We start from the raw sequence: 19,771 nt of genomic DNA on the forward strand, positions 1-19,771 counted from the left end.
ACCAATCAGATCACTTCTTTCATTTTTCACAGGAGTCTTTGAAAATAAAAGAAGCAATCTGATTGGTTGCTATGGGCAACTTAACAACTTTTCCTCTAGACAGGTTTTGATAAGTCTCCCTCATGGAAATACAGCCCAACTTTTGGTCTGTGGGGATGATGGGGAAAATGGTCTAAACTGATAGCATCATATAGGTCACTATAACTACTGATGTGATTGCACTAAAAAGATAAGCAAATTAGGTTTTGAAGCCCGTTGGGACTTGCCTCAGTTCTCTACTGGTATAGTTATAATACAGATCAAGCTACCTGGCATGTCCAGAAGCATTGCCTCCCAAAATGCCATTACCAACAGTGACTCTGAGAGCAGAGCCCAGACACCTGCCTTATGGAGAATAAGGGTATGTTTATTAAATATAAAACCATATATACAATAAAGTATTGTAGGACCAAGGATGGAAACTGTCAACACAGCAAAAATACATATTCTGTACAGCCTACACAGATCACGTGGGCGGAGCAACGGTCACTTCCGGTCACATGACACATCCCGCAGAGTAACATTCTGTACAGCCTACACAGGTCATGTGGGCGGAGCCGTAGTCACTTCCGGTCACATGACACATCCCGCTTAGTAACACTTATCCTGTACAGCCTACACAGGTCACGTGGACGGTGCCGCGGTCACTTCCGGTCACATGACACATTCTACCGGTGACAGCGCTGTAGCTTGTTACTGGCTGAGCGGATACAGTGTGTCTTGGGATCATGTCCGCGGATCTGCTGAGCTGGTGTGTGGGAGAACTGGAGCGCCGCTTCGGATTACGTGTCAGCGAGGACATCGTACAGTAAGTGGGCTCTGCGGGGTGACCGGGCACAAACCGGCTTTACGCGTGGCACTGCCCTCTGACTGAGCATTGAAGTCTGTAAAGCAGCATTTCCCAACGCTGTTTCAAAACCACAATTCCCAGCATGCCCAGACAGCCTTTGGCTGTCTGGGCATGCTGGGAGTTGTAGTTTTGCAACAGCTGTAGGCACCCTGGTTTGGAAACACTGATGTAAAGAGTCAGAGGGCTCAGCAGAGATGTCAGGAAGTGTTCACACTCCATCATATACTGTGATGAGGGGATACCCTGCTCTTGTCCATATGGGAATGTGTTCTCTGAATGTATGGGCCAGTAATCACTAGCATATAGTCTTCTTCCATCTCCCTGCATTCAATGATTGGGCGGACTTCAACATCAATGTTTGCAAACCAGGCTGCCTCCAGCTGTTGCAAGACTACAACTCTCAGCATGCCCCGACAGCCTGTTAGTTGTAGTTTTGCAACAGCTGGAGGCAGCCTGGTTTGGAAACCCTGACATAGAAAAATTCTTATGCTAAGTTTCCAATAGTTTTTTTTTTTCTTGCGTTTTTTTTGTGAAAAATGTCTTGCTTCTGATGTTTTTTTCTGGCGTTTTTGCATTTGAGTGGAAATAGAATTTTTGGCATCTTTGTTGTTTTTTTAATCAAAATTTGTCGAGCACAAAAAAAATAAAAAAATGCAGTAGTGATGGGAAAAAATGTATTTAATGAAATTTATATATTTTTTTTTATACCGAAATTTTAATTTTAAAACAGGGATCAATTTATTTGGGTGGGCAGGGCACTAAAAATGTTGCCGACAATAATAAAAATGTGGTGTGTGTGTGTGTGTGTACTTTTTTTTTTTTTTTTAGATCTTTTTTGTAGGTAGTACTACTACTCCCAGCATGGAACACACTGTTCCATAATGATGGTAGTAGTAGTTCCTGTACTAATAGACAGATCACCCTGGGTGTCACTCCTGAGACCCAATGTGATCGTCCGTAATATAGCAGAGATGTGGCTCTATACAGCGCTCACATCTCTGCACTATACTCTGGGCCAGCCATTGATCACTCATTCATATTTTCCGCCCAGAATGGAGATTGGTCAGATGGTGGCAGCCAATCACTGCTCTCAGCGGTAATTATGAATGAGTGGCCGGCCGGAGTACAGAGCAGAAATGCCAGCGCAGGAAAAAGCCGATTCGCATCTCAGGGATGAAGGACGATCACATCAGGTGTCAGGAGTGACACCCACTGTGATCCGTCCTTAACTGCAGGTACTACTACTACTCCCAACAAGGAGCACACTCTGCTAAATGCTGGGAGCTGTAGTACCTGCATTAATAGACAGTTTGCGAGTGTCACCCGCTTTGATTATAATGTATAGATGCGTCCGGACGCTCTTCTATGGTCCCCTGCACTGACGTGTATATATTTCCCGCAGAGAGTTGTGATTGGCTGGAACCATCTGGCTAATCACAACTCTCTGTGGGAAATATGAATAGGTGTGTGTATATATATGGCATCTATACATTATACAGAAGGATCGCAACCGAACCCGGGGCGATCTGTCAATTAGTACAGGTACTACTCCCATCATGGAACAGTGTGTTCTATGCTGGGAGTAGTAGTACTACCTAAAAAAAAATGTAAAAGGAGTGAAAAACCCGCACACACTACATTTTTATTATTGTCTGTTACATTTTTGGTGCCCTGCCCGCCCACATAAATTGATTCCTGTTTAAAAATTTATAAAAATTTCATAGTTACATAGTTACATAGTTAGTATGGTTGAAAAAAGACATACGTCCATCAAGTCCAACCAGGGGATTGAAGGGAAGGATGTAAGGGGATAAGGGAAAGGGATGTAGTTTTATAATTCTGCATAAGCATTAATGTTATTTTGTTCCAGGAATGTATCTAACCCTGCTTTAAAGCTGTTAATTGTTCCTGCTGTGACCAGTTCCTGAGGTAGACCGTTCCATAAATTCACAGTCCTCACGGTAAAGAAGGCGTGCCGCCCCTTTAGACTAAACCTTTTCTTCTCCAGACGGAGGGAGTGCCCCCTCGTCCTTTGGGGGGGTTTAACCTGGAACAGTTTTTCTCCATATTTTTTGTATGGGCCATTTATATACTTATATACGTTTATCATATCCCCCCTTAAACGTCTCTTCTCAAGACTAAACAATTGTAACTCCTTTAATCGCTCCTCATAGCTAAGATGTTCCATGCCCCATATTAGTTTAGTCGCGCGTCTCTGCACCCTTTCCAACTCCGCAGTGTCCCTTTTATGAACAGGCGACCAAAACTGAACAGCATATTCCAGGTGAGGCCGTACCAATGCTTTATAAAGGGGGAGTATTATGTCCCTGCCCCTCGAGTCCATGCCTCTTTTGATACATGACAATATCCTGCCGGCTTTGGAAGCAGCAGCCTGACATTGCATGCTATTCTGTAGTCTGTGATCTACAAGTACACCCAGATCCTTCTCTACCAGTGACTCTGCCAGTTTAATCCCCCCTAAGACATACGATGCATGCAGGTTATTAGTACCCAGATGCATAACTTTACATTTATCCACATTGAACCTCATTTGCCAAGTGGATGCCCAGACACTTAGTCTATCCAAGTCATCTTGTAACTTATGCACATCCTCTATAGACTGTACCATGCTACAAAGCTTGGTGTCATCTGCAAAGATAGAAACAGAGCTGTTAATACCATCCTCTATATCATTGATAAATAAATTAAACAGCAGCGGGCCCAGTACTGAACCTTGGGGTACACCACTAATAACCGGGGACCAATCAGAGTACGAATCATTTACCACCACTCTCTGGGTACGATCTATGAGCCAGTGTTCAATCCAGTTACAAACTAAAGTTTCCAAGCCCAAGGACCTTAACTTACCTGTCAGATGTCTGTGAGGGACAGTATCAAATGCTTTGGCAAAATCCAGAAACACTATATCCACAGCCATTCCTCTGTCAAGGCTTCTACTCACCTCTTCATAAAAGCAAATTAGATTGGTTTGACAACTTCTATCCTTAGTAAACCCATGCTGGCTATCACTTATAATACTATTATCCCCTATGTATTCCTGTATGTAATCTCTTATAAGTCCTTCAAACAATTTACCCACAATGCACGTTAGACTTACCGGTCTATAATTGCCTGGAGAAGACCTAGAGCCCTTCTTGAAGATTGGTACCACATTAGCCTTGCGCCAGTCCCTTGGCACAATACCAGACACCAGAGAATCTCTAAATATCATGAACAAGGGTACAGATATTACTGAACTTACCTCTCTAAGAACTCTTGGGTGTAGTCCATCCGGCCCTGGAGATTTGCTTACATTTACTTTACTTAACTTACCTTGTACCATCTCTACATTAAGCCAGTTCAATACATTATATGATGTGTTACCAGCACTGACCTGACCAATGTCAGCTCCTTCTTCCATAGTATATACAGAACTAAAGAACCCATTCAGTAGCTCCGCCTTCTCTTGATCGCCCGTGACAACCTCCCCATTATCATTATTAAGGGGTCCTACATGCTCTGTCCTTGGTTTTTTTGTATTTATATATCTAAAAAAATATTTAGGATTAGTTTTGCTTTCTTTGGCCACCTGTCTCTCATTTTGAATTTTTGCTGTTTTTATTACATTTTTACAGATTTTATTAAGCTCCTTGTACTGTTTAAATGTTATCGCTGACCCATCAGATTTGTATTTTTTGAAGGCTATTTTTTTGTTGTTTATTGCTCTTTTAACCTCATGTGTCAGCCATGTAGGATTTAGTTTTAATCGTTTATATTTGTTCCCCTTTGGTATATATTTAGCTGTATAGTTATTTAGAGTTGATTTAAAGATGTCCCATTTACCTTCTGTATCAGTATTTGAGAACACCTCCCCCCAGTCTATGTCCTGTAGTGCAGCCCTCAGCCCAGGGAAATTTGCCTTTTTAAAGTTATATGTTTTTGCTTTCCCCGTCTGTCTTTGTTTTCTACATTTTAAGTCAAAAGTAACTATATTGTGGTCGCTATTACCAAGGTTTTCCCGCACAGTTACATTACCAACCAGCTCGTTATAATTAAAATACATTTTGTTAAATACAATTTTTTTCCATCACTACTGTATCTTTTATAATATATATATTTTTTTAATGGTGCCCTACGAAATTTTATTAAAAAAGGTATCTCCATCACTCTTTTGGATCGCTAAGGTAAAAAAAAAATAATAATTAATTTGCCGGCAAAAAAGTTAAAACCCACATGTGGTTTTTCTTGGCGTTTTTTTACTCCCACAGACTTCTATGGGAGAAAAACACCTTGATTTCAGGGAGAAAAATGCCATAGGCTCAACATGCTGCAACTTTGCAAAAAAACACCAGAAAAGAGTGAAAAAACGCCAAAAGGATTAAAAAATAAAGCCAAACTGAAAAAGAATTTTGAGGTTTCTCATTGATTTACAGCTTACATCTGTCCGCAGCGGTTTTTGGATGAAAAAACGGCATGCGGCAAAATTGGCATTTTTCTTGGCGTTTTACAAAAAAAAGGAAACTTTAGACTTGAGTGTGTTTTTTATTATTATTATTATTTTTTTTATCCGCTTGTATAGCAATGATGTCAAACCTGGCTCTCTCCCTAATATGCCCTGATAGCTGCATAGTAAAAGTGTACCGCCAAAGCTTCTGGCCTGTGCAATCTTCAGCTCCAGCATGGGGAGACGTAGTCCACATTGTGTGGTACAGTTGCCAAGGCAACTGTGTAATGTCCAGTGAGTAACATGCATAACACAACCCCTTTTCCATGCCCAGTGCGGACTGCATCTCCAAAAGCTGGAGCTGAAGATCACATGGGCCAGAAACTTTGGAGGAACACTTGAAACTTCCATTACTCATTTTTCTGTTTTAGCTCTCTCAGAAATAAAGGACTTGTATTTGACTTGATTTAATATTTAGTATTACTGTTGCTCTCAGGTATATCCTTTCCATCGACACAGAGGAAGAAATTGAAGAATACATTAATGACCTTATTCAAGGTTCTGATGGTCAGAAACTAGACTTCATCAATGACTTAAAGATACGCTGGCAGAGAATAAGGAATCTTCACAACTCGTCCGCAACCTCGAGCAATATGAAAGATGGTAAGTGACTGCTGCGGAACTATCATCTGTAGCTCCAAAATTTGTAACACTGCGTTAGGGATGTCCCACTATTTTTTTTTTAAGACCAACTAAGAGTACCGATACTTTTTTTTCTAAGTACTCGCTGATGCCAATTACCGATACTTTTTTCAATGTCATGTGACAGGGTTTTATTTTTTTATATAATGGGGAAAAAGGGGTGTTTTTTTTTTTAAATTTTTTTTTTTAAGAGAAAGAGGGGATTTTTTTTTAAGTAAAAAAATTATATATTTTTTATTGTATCTAAACTTTCTGAAAATGGGGGGTGATTAAAATTTTTTGTAGGGAAGGGGTTAATTTGCATTTATAATTATTTATTACAAAATTCTTTCACTATTTTTAAGTTCCCAATCTATAGATTGCATACACTGATCAGTGCTATGCCATAACATAGCATTGATCAGGGTTATTGGCGCTCCCTTACAATTGCCTGCCATGGATGGCTGCAGTAAAGGAGCGACAATCGGATGGCATGGAGCTTGGTAAGGGACCTCCGGCCATCCTCTCAGCTGATCGGGACACCACAATTTCACCGTGGTGATCCCGATCAGCATCCCTGAGCTAACCGGCAGTTAATTTCAGGACTTTAAGACGCCGTCATCAGCTTTGATTGCGGCATCTAAAAGGTGAATGCAGGTCCCGGTTATGACGCGCACTCAGCCACTGAGCACTCTGCATAGCTCGGGAGTGGACACAGGGCGTAAATTTACGCCCTAATCCTCTAGGAGTTGATCCGCGTGGAGAGTGCAGGCAGCACACCACACCTCCGTGATACCTGGAGTCCCACTGGCAGGTATCGGATTAGGTGTCGGGGACATTTGCACGAGTACAAGCACTTGTGCAAATGTCCAGTATCGGTTCCGATACCAGTATCATTATCGGGACATCCCTACACTGCATTATGGCCTTTCTTTTGTGTTATTATTAGGACAGACTGCAGTGTAAGCATAAACACACTGTCCACCCATTATACAATGACCTTCCACTAAACATTCCACCTAAATATAAGATCCCAATCTGCTCAAATAGTTCTTTGGTTGTATATAGGCCCCATTAATATCACATTTTGGTGCATCTGTAAAAGTGAGATACCAAACTAAGTTCTGATGTTTTGCCAATAGCCCCATAGATTTTAACCCCTTAACGACGCAGGACGTATATTTACATCCTGCGCTGGCTCCCGCGATGTGAAGCGGGATCGCGCCGCGATCCCGCATCATATCGCGTCGGTCCAAAGCTGACCACCGCTTCTAAAGTGAAAGTGACCCGGCTGCTCAGTCTGGCTGTTCGGGACCGCCGCAGTGAAATCGCGGCGTCCCGAACAGCTTGCAGGACACCGGGAGGGCCCTTACCTGCCTCCTCTGTGTCCGATCGGCGAATGACTGCTCCGTGCCTGAGATCCAGGCAGGAGCAGTCAAGCGCCGATAACGCTGATCACAGGCGTGTTAATACTCGCCTGTGGTCAGGATGAGAGATCAGTGTGTGCAGTGTTATAGGTCCCTATGGGACCTATAACAATGCAAAAAAAAGTTTAAAAAAGTGTTAATAAAGGTCATTTAACCCCTTCCCTAATAAAAGTTTGAATCATCCCCCTTTTCCCATAAAAAAAATAAGTGTAAAAAAAAAAATAAAAATAAATTTAAAACATGTGGTATCGCCGCGTGCGTAAATGTCCGAACTATAAAAATATATCATTAATTAAACCGCACGGTCAATGGCGTACGCGCAAAAAAAAAAATGAATAAAAAGTGATCAAAAAGTCCGATCAAAACAAAAATCATACCGATAAAAACTTCAGATCACGGCGCAAAAAATGAGTCCTCATACCGCCCTGTAGGTGGAAAAATAAAAAAGTTATAGGGGTCAGAAGATGACATTTTTAAACGTATAAATTTTCCTGCATGTAGTTACGATTTTTTCCAGAAGTGCGACAAAATCAAACATATATAAGTAGGGTATCATTTTAACCATATGGACCTACAGAATAATGATAAGGTGTAATTTTTACCGAAATATGCACTGCGTAGAAATGGAAGCCCCCAAAAGTTACAACATGGCGTTTTTTCTTCGATTTTGTCGCACAATGATTTTTTTTTCCGTTTCGCCGTGCATTTTTGGGTAAAATGACTAATGTCACTGCAAAGTAGAATTGGCGACGCAAAAAATAAGCCATAATATGGATTTTTAGGTGGAAAATTGAAAGGGTTATGATTTTTAAAAGGTAAGGAGGAAAAAACAAAAGTGCAAAAAGTGAAAAATCCTGAGTCCTTAAGGGGTTAAAATGCATTTTCCTAAATGTACATGTTTTCCATATGGGACTCCAAAAAAAAAAAAAAACACCAATAGTCTAGTAGGTTTTTGAGTCCTGCACAGACGCATATACGTTCAGAAAATGGAGCAAACATAATTTGAAAATTTAAATATTTTTTTGTAGTGGATTATTTTATTACATATACTGGTCAGATTACCTGAAAAATGCTCTGCAGCTGACGCAAAACTTCTAGCATGGGGCGGTTTCAGGGTATGCTTGAAGTTGTGGTACTAGTTTGGGGTCAGCTGAAGAGCCAAAAGCTGTGTTAGGACATACTGGGAATTGCAGTTAGTTACTAACGACAACTCCCAGCATGTCCTGACACAACCTATGGCTCTGCAGCTGACCGAAAACCAGACTTGTAACTCCCAGCATGTAGCACTGTAACTTAGACTATATTGCTATATAGTGCAACATGCTGGGAGTTGTAGTTCTGACTTGTGTCAGCTACAGTTACTAATTACAACTCCCAGCAGGCCCTGACTGCCTATGACTCTGCAGCTGACCCACATCTCTATGCACAATGTACACTGGGGAGAGGGGCCCGGACCTGCACTAAGCCGGGCTCCTTAGGTTGCTTCCTGGGCCCTGAGACAGTCTTGTCTGGATCCCTGGACTGTAGTGTGAAAGCTAACTGTAGGCTCGAGACAGGAGGGGAAGACTTGGCTAGTTTGATCAGCTGCAGCCATGTCGTGTCTGGCTTCTGCCCTGACTGACACAAAGCTACGCCTCCTGCTGTAAGCTATGCCTCCAGATGTAAGCCATGCACCAGCATGCCCTCCTCTCACAGAGTTTGGGCCCATGCAGGAGATCGTAGGTGGTTTGAGCACTACCTCTATAATGTGAGCCTAATAGGATATATTAAAACCAATGTTTTCATATTTCAGATATGCCAGGCATGCAGGGGTTATCATTTGCAGACCAGACGAAAAAAGGCAGACGTAAAGGAAGGAATAAGCTGGAGCCTCTCCCAACATCTTCTGTGACGGCTACACCTCCTGAAGAAGTAAAGACCCCGATGGACTTGGCTAAGGTCAGTATTAAAGTTGAAATGTTTTTTACCTAAAGAGCTAAGTACAGTATATGATGATGGTGTTAAATAAAACCGTCCTAGTGGTGACAATGTACCGTATATACTCGAATATGAGCCGAGGCCACTAATTTTACCCCAAAAACCCAGGAAAAGTTATAGACTCGACTATAAGCCTAGGGTGGGAAATACACCATCCCCCCCTTCATCACTGGTCTTCAACTTGAGGACCTCGAGATGCTGCAAAACTACAACTCCCAGCATGCTCGAACAGCCATCGGCTGTCCAGGCATGCTGGGTGTTGTAGTTTTGAAACCTCTGGAGGTCCGCAGGTTGAAGACCGCTGCGGCCTTCGTCATCATCCAGCCCCCCCCCCCTTTTTGTTTTGTACTCACCTCCCCTCGGCGGGAAGTTAGGGTGAGCTGGTCCGGGTCATCTATGCTGCATGGACCGTCCGGTGGGGATGGTTAGTCGTTGCAGCTGTCCATTTTCACCGGGGAGGGCCTCTTCTCCACGCTTCGGCCCCGGCACCGGAGTAGTGACGTTGCCTTGACGACGACACACAGGGATGTTGCGCATCGTCGTCGTCGTGAAGGCAACATCACTACTCCGGGGCCAAAGCGCGGTGAAGAGGGCCCCCCGGGGAAAATGGACAACCCGCAACGACTAACCATCCCCACCGGACGGTCCCTGCAGCATAGATGGCCCAGGCCAGTTCACCCTAACTTCCCCCCGAGGGGAGGCTGGGAGTTGTAGTTTTGCAACATCTGGAGGTCCGCAGGTTGAAGACCATTGATGAAGGGATTGACAGGCGGAGAGTTCACTCGAGTATAAGCTGAGGGGGGGCCTTTTTAGCACGAAAAATCGTGCTGAAAAACTCGGCTTATACTCGAGTATGTACGGTAATTGTAGTGCTCTACTGCTGTTATTGAGTCCCCTACATGATGTACAAGTATTTCTTATTCACTCCATTTCGAGGGTTGGGACCAGAACTAGGCTTTCTTTTCTTTACTTGTCTAGTCTGTCACAGCACATAGTCATCTCGGCTATGCCATACCAAAGTGCTGGTGAAAGTGCACTGGACTGAAAAAAGAGGCAGAGGAAAACTTGACCAGTTGCACATAGCAAACAATCAGAATGCTGCTTTAATTTTTAAAAAGGCTTTTGAAAAATAAAAGAAGCAATCTGATTGGTTACTATGGCTAACTGGGCAACTTTTTTTTTTTTTTTTCCTTCACAGGTTTTCATAAATCTCCCCAAAAATTTCAGGGAAGGAGACATGTCCTCTTCCAAACTGGAGATTTTATTTGAAAGAAAATTCAAGATTGCGCTCTACGGATATATATAGTAAATAGTCATACTTAAGAAGTTCAAATACATTTTATTGTATTTATTACTATATTTATTGCCAACTTAGATTAGTTCTATATATTCAGCTGAGATGAGAATGCCATACAATTAAGGGAATCAGTCATGAGTATGGGTCACACTGATGAAAATAATACATATCATGGACCGATCCATGGCCCCGTTTACTGATTAACCTTCTTATTTGGGCGGCAGTTTTGGTGCCTAAGGAGTACGCTGACATCGCAGCTGCTGCCACCTCAAGCCTGCTCGCTGCTGGGCAGAGTGGGGAAGCAGCAGCGAGTCCTGCATTCTGGGGTGCTGCCCTGCACCAAGCCTGCTGCCCGAATAAGGAGGTTACAGGGCCATGGATCGGCTTGTGGGAAGTATCAATTTCATGTGACACTGATGACAGATTATTATTTTTTAAACCCAGTTTAGTTTATTATTTTAGAGAGTTGTGGTGAAATTGCTAATATTATTCCCCCCCCCCCCCCCTATAATGTGTCCTATTCCTCACCAGCATGCTCAGGCTCAAGAAATGGCTGCCTTGTCATCTTCAAAGAAAAAGCAGAAATATGTTAACCTTTATACTAAAGAAGGACAGGATCGCTTAGCTGTACTGATCCCAGGCCGTTACTCCTGCGAATGTCTGGCCCAGAAGCATAAGCTCATTAACAACTGCATGAATTGTGGACGCATTGTGTGTGAACAAGAGGGATCGGGACCGTGTTTGTTTTGTGGCAACCTGGTAAGACATAATAAAGAAACGTAAGGGTTTGTGCAACATTACTGAAAAGCTGTGTGTGAACACTGCCTAACTGTCATATTATCTTCAAACGTGATTGTATTTGCTAATATTGGAAGACGTTTATCTTTTGCATTTTTAAAGGAGTTTTCCCATCACGGCATGTAAGAGCTAGAAGAATGCATTGATTGCCGATTCTGGGACCTGAGAACTTAAAAGGGTTATCCAGGAAAACTTTTTTTTTCAACTGGCTCCAGAAAGTTAAACAGATTTGTAAATTACCGTATTTATCGTCGTATAACACACATTTTTTAGGCAAAAATTTTTAGCCTAAAGTCTATCTGCGTGTTATACGCCGATAAGCCGCTGCAGTTCAATGATTTAAGGCGGGCGCTTTAAATCAATGAACTGCAGCGGCTTTTGCAGGTGCAGAGACCTGCCGTCGCTGCCCGATTCTCTGCCCCTGCCTATCCTGGGGTCCAGAGACTGCTGGCGCCGCTGCCCCATTGCCTATTCTGACCCCGCACAAGCCCCCAGCAAAGGCAGGGGGAGAGAGGCCGTCGCTGCTAGAGATGAGCGAACTTACAGTAAATTCGATTCATCACGAACTTCACGGCTCGGCAGTTGATGGCTTATCCTGCGTAAATTAGTTCAGCCTTCAGGTGCTCCGGTGGGCTGGAAAAGGTGGATACATTCCTAGGAAAGAGTCTCCTAGGACTGTATCCACCTTTTCCAGCCCACTGTAGCACCTGAAAGCTGAACTAATTTATGCAGGAAAAGTCATCAACTGCCGAGCCGAGAAGTTTGTGATGAATCGAATTTACTGTAAGTTCGCTCATCTCTAGTCGCTGCCTTTCCTGGGGTCTAGAGCCCTACTGCCGCCGCTTCTCTCCCCCTGGCTATCGGCGCCGCTGCCCCATTGCCTCCCCCATCCCCGGTTTTATAATTACCTGTTGCCGGGGTCGGGTCCGCGCTGCTTCTGGCTCCGATGTGGTGTCCCCTGTGTCATTGCTATGCGCGGCGCAATGACGAGTGACGTCACGTCGAAGACGTCACTCGTCATTGCGTTTCGCAGCGCATAGCAACAACGCAGGGGACGCCACACCGGAGCCAGAAGCAGCGCGGACCCGACCCCGGCAACAGGTAATTATAAAACCGGGGATGGGGGAGGCAATGGGGCAGCGGCGCCGATAGCCAGGGGGAGAGAAGCTGCGGCGGCAGCAGGGCTCTAGACCCCAGGAAAGGCAGGGAAAGAGAAGTGGGCAGAGACGGCCTCTCTTCCCCCTGCCTTTCCTGGGGGCTTCTGCGGGGTCAGAAACGGTGTATCTGGGTATACACATACACATGCACACACACGCACCCTCATTTTACCAAGGATATTTGGGTAAAAAACTTTTTTTACCCAAATATCCTTGGTAAAATGAGGGTGCGTGTTATAGGCCGGTGCGTGGTATACCCCAATAAATACGGTACGTCTATTAAAAAATCTTAATCCTTTCAGTACTTATGAGCTTCTGAAGTTGAGTTCTTTTCTTTCTAAGTGCTCTCTGATGACACGTGTCCCGGGAACCGCCCAGTTTAGAAGAGGTTTTCTATGGGGATTTTCTTCTAAACTGGGCGGTTCCCGAGGCACAGGTAATTAGAGAGCACTTGGACAGAAAAGAACAACCTTAACTTCAGAAGCTCATAAGTACTGAAAGGATTAAGATTTTTTTCAATAGAAGTAATTTACAAATCTGTTTAACTTTCTGGATCCAGTTGAAATATAAAAAAAAAAAAAAGTTTTTCCTTGATAACCCCCTTTAAACCCTTGTTTTCTCTGCATTGTGCCTCTCCAAAACAGCGGCTATGTAAAGAATTGAAGCATAGCCCCAATAAGTGAGGTTATACTGTAATACCAGATATATGCCGAGCAGCACTGTGTCCACCATTTCAAAGATTTTTCATATTATGGTGTCTAGGGAAGGTCCTAGTGGTTAGACCCTCATTGCTGTGGAGGAAATGCTTATTTGGGGAAGGGTCATGCGTGCAGTATTTTGCTGCATATTTTCTGCTGTGTATTTTCCTACTCTATGAAGTAAATGGGTAGCAAAATCAGCTGCAGAAAATATGCATGAAAATATGGCAGATGTGACCGTTCCCTTAGTCTTTGTAACAGTGTTTTTTTATGTGTTAGGTGCAATTAGCAAGTTGTCAGTGAAGTGTTAAACTGGTATGCACAAACAATACAGTGGTCTGTGCACAACCCCCTGCAACCAATTCTATTGAAAGCTGAGAGCGGCAGCTTAACTAACACTGTCTCTCTGTGGCTTTTAGTAAACTGGCATCACTTTCACCCCCCCCCCCCCCCCCCCGTGGTGATCTTGAGATATATATATATATATATATATAACAAATGCTATGTTTTGTGTCAATTCTTTGCCGCAGTCAAGGGAAATTGCTATGTAATGTGATGCCAGAGTTAGCCATTTAGATAATGGATGTAGCACAAATTGTATAGATTCAGACTGCACAACTCTGCATTGTTGTGCTTAAGGTAGAGGGATCTGCAGTTTCACACTGTATTAAGGAGAAAAAGGAGTAAATAAAAAGGCCCTATCAATTAATGGGAAACCCTTTAAATTAACACTTTTACTTAAAAAAAAAAAAAAAACATGCCAAATGTTTTTTATTGGTTGGGAGCTGAGTAGGGAGAAACGCATGCTAAGGGAGACAAACTTACAATAGAAGTCAATGCATTGTCCCAGTCAGCCTTGCTTTTCTTCCAGCAATATTTAAAGGGGTTCTCCAGTGCTTACACATCTTATCCCCTATCCAAAGGATAGGGGATAAGATGCCTGATCGCGAGAGTCCCGCCGCTGGGGACGCCCGTGATCATGCACGCGGCACCCCGTTTGTAATCAGTCCCCGGAGCATGGTCGCTCCGGGACTGATTACAGGCGACCACCGGGCCGGCGGCGTGTGACGTCACGCCTCCGCCCCCGTGTAACGTCACGCTCTGCCCCTCAATGCAAGCCTACGGGAGGGGGCGTGGTAGCTATCACGCCCCCTCCCGTAGGCTTGCATTGAGGGGCGGAGCATGATCACGGGCTTCCCCAGCTGCGGGACTCCCGCGATCAGGCATCTTATCCCCTATCCTTTGGATAGAGGATAAGATGTGTAAGCATCGGAAAACCCCTTTAACAATTGGTCAGGGTCTTAACACTCAAAACTTTTCAAGTGTCTAGAACATGTCAAAGGTTTTTTTAAAGCTACAGGTACAGTTTAACTGGAGCCTGTAAACAGTTTTGTGCTATTAAAATTTCTGACAATCCTAAATAGTTACGAGAAAGAGGAGAAGCTATACCTGTGATTTAGTCATGCAGCTTATATCACGGAGAAAACTGGCTAATGTCTGTCCCTAGTGAAGTCATTTTTAACAGATATGGCACTGCATTAATTTAAACTTGTTTCTCTCAATACTGACTCCTGTTAGGTATGTACAAAAGAAGAACAAGATATTTTACTAAGAGACTCAAACAAAAGTCAGAAGTTACGAAAGAAACTCTTGGGGGGTAAGTTACATCCAGAGAGGCAAAGTTATCCTCTATCTACAGGATTGAGGAGCTGATCAGTGTGGATCTATGATAAATGAACTTTCCTTGTCTCTGGTTTGCTATTCTACTGTGTTTCTTGGTATAGTCTTGACCTATTTCCTAACTACTCTATTGCATTTTGGTTCTGTTCCACACTGCTCTCTCTGTTAGGGACTTGGCTTGTTTGACCCAGACTATGCATTTGTTTGTGCATACACTTTTTGTGCTCCTATTACTGTTCTCTTGTATTTTAACACTTTTGTGACCTGACCTTTCCCCTGACTTGCATACCGTGTGTCATGATCCCACCCTATCGGTCCAGCCAAGACCGTAGAGAGAGTGTGATGATGCAAGGGTTAAAGCCACCAGACCTTTGGGTATCCACTACTAGTCCCAGAGCTTCCTTCAGAAAGGTGAGCTCATATATTTAGAGATCAAAGACAAGAGCTGATTAAAGTATCACAGTGCTACGTATAAAATAAACAAATGACATACAGGTACAAAAATATATAAAAGAGTTAAGCAAGACAAGTTCTGAAAACAAAAATAAAGTCCTTACAGCATATTGAAATAGCAGTCCTTGTGAGTGAATCTCGAGCTGTTGCTTAGGGTCTTTGTCCAACTTCTTGCTACAGGCTTGAACAAAGGTTTGTCCAGCATCTCAGTTTTATAGTGACTTTTTAGGAGGGGAAACTCCATTTCTCATTTTGATTTTATGATGGCACCAGAGACATCTCACATCCTGCTGCTACGAAGGCTTTTGACTTCAAAATTAAATATAACACAGACACCCCCCCCCCCCCAAATAAAACTGGAATACACAAAAACAAATACACAGTCTGAATGAACCCTCATTATGCACAAATATGATTATACATTATTCACAAATACAATTATAATGCACATGTAGGATTCCATAATCAGGCCTTGGGTCTGACACCTTGTTGTTTACTTTGACTTTTTTATGCCCTGCACATAGCAATGTAGCCACTTTATTAAGGTGGGCACCCCAAAAGGCAGGGATAGATGGATTGAGTTGGTTCAGGGCTGCAATTATCCCTGCCCATCGTGACATAAAACCTGTACAACTCTAAACCCCTTAATGACCAAGCCTATTTTGGCCTTAACCCCTTCCCTCTTTGGTGATTTAACATGTGTATATATATATATATATATATATATATATATATATATATATAATATGTGTATATATAATTTTATTTTTTTATAACTTTTTTCATTTTTGAACTTTTGTTTTTTCATGTGCACCTTCTAAAAATCATAAAATTTTCAGTTTTCCACCTAAAAATCCATATGAGGGCTTGTTGTTTGCACCAACAATTTTACTTTGTAATCTCATCAATAATTTCACTACAAAATCTACGGCAAAGTCAGAAATTATTTTTTTTTGTGGGGCAAAATAAAAAAATAAAAAAAAAACATTTTGTTTCTACGCAGTGCAGTTTTCGGTAAAAATTGCACTTGATATTTATTCTGTAGGCCCATACGGTCGCAAGAATACCCAATTTATATAAGTTTGATTTTGTTTTACTACAAAAAATTTTTTTTATAACTACTTGCACCAAAATTAATACTTTGAAAAATGTCCTCTTCTGACCCCTATAACTTTTTTTTATTTTTCCGTATAATTGTTTGCGCCGTTATATGAAGTTTTTATCTCTACCATTTTTGTTTTGATCTGACTTTTTTTGATCACTTTTTATTAATTTTTTTTTTTTTTTAATGATACAAAAAGTGACCAAAAATAAGCTATTTTGGACTCTGGAATTTTTTCTACGCATACGCCATTGACCAGACGGTTTAATTAACGATATATTTTTATAGTTCGGACATTTACACATGCGGCTATACCACATGTTTATTTTTATTTACACAATAATTCTTCTTTTAAATGGGAAATCACATTTAACACTTATTTATAAAAAAAAAATTCCCTTTTTTTTTTTTTTGCAATGTTATAGCCCCCATAGGGGACTATAACACTGCGTATACTGATCTCTTACACTGTTGACTGCCATCATGGCATTGATCAGTGTTATCGCTGCTCGACTGCCTGGATCTCGGGCACAGAGCAGTCATTGGAAATTGGACAACGATGAGGCAGGTAGGGATCCTCCTCCTGTCCTGCAAGCTGTTCGGGACTCCGCGATTTCACCACGGCGGTCCCGAACAGAATCACTGAGTTAACTGGCAATGCTTACTTTCTTTTTAGATGCGGCGATCAAGTTTGATCGCCGCGTCTAGAGGGTTAATACCGGACATCGGCGATGTCCGCCATTAGCTGTGGGCCCTGGTTTCCTATAGCAACCTGGACCCACCGGGTATGATGCGCGCTCACCTGCTGAGTGCGTGTCATATGTCGGGAGCCGCAGATGGACGTTAATGAACGTCCATTTGCGGCAAGGGATTAAGAACCGGGCATTTTTTTGCATTTTTTTTCCTCCTCATCTTCTAAAAATCATAACTCTTTTATATTTTCATCCACAGACGAGTATGAGGGCTTGTTTTTTGCGCAACCAGTTGTCCTTTGTAATTACATCACTCATTTTACCATAAAATGTATGGTGCAACCATAAAAATACTATTTGTGTGGCAAAATTCAAAAGAAAACCGCAATTTTGCTAATTTTGGAAGGTTTCGTTTTCACGTTGTACAATTTACATTAAAAATGACAGATTTTCTTTATTGTGTGGGTCAATACGATTAAAATGATACTCATGATTACATACTTTTCTATTATTGTACCACTTTAAAAAACTCAAACTTATTAACCAAATTAGTACGTTTAACCCCTTAAGGACTCATCGTTTTTTCGTTTTTGCATTTTAATTTTTTCCTCATCACCTTCTAAAAATCATAACGCTTTCAATTTTGCACATAAAATTCCATATTATGGCTTATTTTTTGCGCCACCAATTCTACTTTGTAATGACACTAGTCATTTTACCCAAAAAATCCACAGCAAAATGGGGAAAAAAAATTCATTGTGCAACAAAATTGAAAACATTTCATTTAGTAACTTTTGGGGGCTTCCGTTTCTATGCAGTAAATATTTCAGTAAAAATGACACCTTATCATTATTCTGTTGGTCCATACAGTTAAAATGATACCCTACTTATATAGGTTGGATATTGTCGTACTTCTGAAAAAAAATCATAACTACATGCAGGAAAATGTATGTTAAAAATTGTCATCTTCTGACCCCTATAACTTTTTTATTTTTACGCTTACAGGGCGGTATGAGGGCTAATTTTTTTGCAACATGTTCTAAAGTTTTTACCGGTACCATTTTTGTATTGATCGGACTTTTTGATAGTTTTTTATTCATTTTTTTCTGATATAAAAAGTGACCAAAAATACGCTATTTTGGACTTTGGAAATTTTTTGCGCGTACACCATTGATTGTGCGGTTTAATTAACAATACATTTTTATAGTTCAGACATTTCCACACGTGGCGATACCACATATGTTTATTTTTGTTTACAGTTTTTTTTTTTTTTTTATGGGTAAAGGCGGGTTAAATGACCTTTGTTAACTTTCTTTTTAACTTTATTTTTTGCAGTGTTATAGCTTTCATAGGGGGCTATAACACTGCCCACACTGATCTTTTACCCTGACCCCTGCAAAGCCATAGCTTTGTATGGATCAGCGTAATAGGGGGTTGATTGCTTAAAGGGTAGCTCCCACCATCCTATTTTTTTTTTGCTAGCCCGTTACCCCCCCCCCCCCCGCCCCGCCCCGCATACCCCGTTCACTCATTACACTTGCAGTTACTGCAGAGTCCGGCAGCGGGCGTGCAGGGACAGCGGTGGCAACGAGGCGGCGATGTGCGGGAGGAGTGGCCTCCCAGCCAGTGGCCGGGGAGCCAATGCGCTCGCTCCCGCCTGTCTGATTGACAGGCAGGGAGCGAGTGCAGCCTAACTGAAAAAGGACTGATTGCCACTTCAAAATCGGTCCTTTTTCAGTAGCCGGTTTTTAAATGTAAATGAAACCTTTTTAATGAAAAAAAAAAATAATAAAAGTATATTAGAGATATGTTGTAGTACATAAGTACTACAACATATAAAAAAATAAAGTTGGTGACAGTGCCCATTTAAGCCTGTAGCTCAGGCTTGGAGCAATCAAACGCCGATCGGACGCGACGGAGCAAGGTAAGGGGGCCTCCGCTCACGTCCTAGCTGATCGGGACATCACGATTTTATCGCGATAGTCCCGATCAGCCCAACTGAGCTGCCGGGAAGCTTTTACTTTTTTACCATGATGTACATTTACGTTCGATGTCATTAAGCGGTTAAACAGATTAAACTTACACTAGATAGTTTAAGGGCCCTTTTAGATGGGCCAAAATGCTGCAGATAACAGGCACAGATTTTTGTGATGGCCACTGATTTGCTGAGCCTTCAGAAGCCCTGATTGATCTTCTAGCCCTATAAATTCATCAATATCATCCACACATCTCCAGGGGAATGTGCAAGCTGATGAGTGATTGGTTTCCCTAAATGGGCACTGTTGGAATCAAATTATTATTATTTTTTTTTTTTTTAAACGTTGCCATCACATTAACCTTTCTAAAGTATTCATAAGAACATTTTGTTTCCTTTTTATACAAATTATGGCTTATGAAAAAACATCACTATGGGTGACAGAACATAATCTTGTCCGGCTGCAGCATCATCGTTGTTCTAGCTTTATTATTGGCAGGG

At 42.0% G+C, this 19,771-nt stretch overlaps 1 protein-coding gene across 1 annotated transcript in view; it reads left to right on the forward strand.

The window, feature by feature from the left end:
* Positions 1–665: 665 nt before the first annotated feature.
* Positions 666–19,771, forward strand: part of TRIP4 (thyroid hormone receptor interactor 4) — a 47,319-nt gene continuing 28,213 nt past the window's right edge. The window contains exons 1-5 of the mRNA XM_056572656.1: positions 666–847; positions 5,830–5,996; positions 9,234–9,379; positions 11,247–11,474; positions 14,947–15,025. Of these exons, the coding sequence (XP_056428631.1) occupies positions 768–847; positions 5,830–5,996; positions 9,234–9,379; positions 11,247–11,474; positions 14,947–15,025 (700 nt within the window). The 5' untranslated portion in view covers positions 666–767. The remainder of the gene's footprint in view (positions 848–5,829; positions 5,997–9,233; positions 9,380–11,246; positions 11,475–14,946; positions 15,026–19,771) is intronic.

Source organism: Hyla sarda, chromosome 4 (genome assembly GCF_029499605.1).
Source record: "Hyla sarda isolate aHylSar1 chromosome 4, aHylSar1.hap1, whole genome shotgun sequence".
Lineage (NCBI taxonomy): Eukaryota > Metazoa > Chordata > Amphibia > Anura > Hylidae > Hyla > Hyla sarda.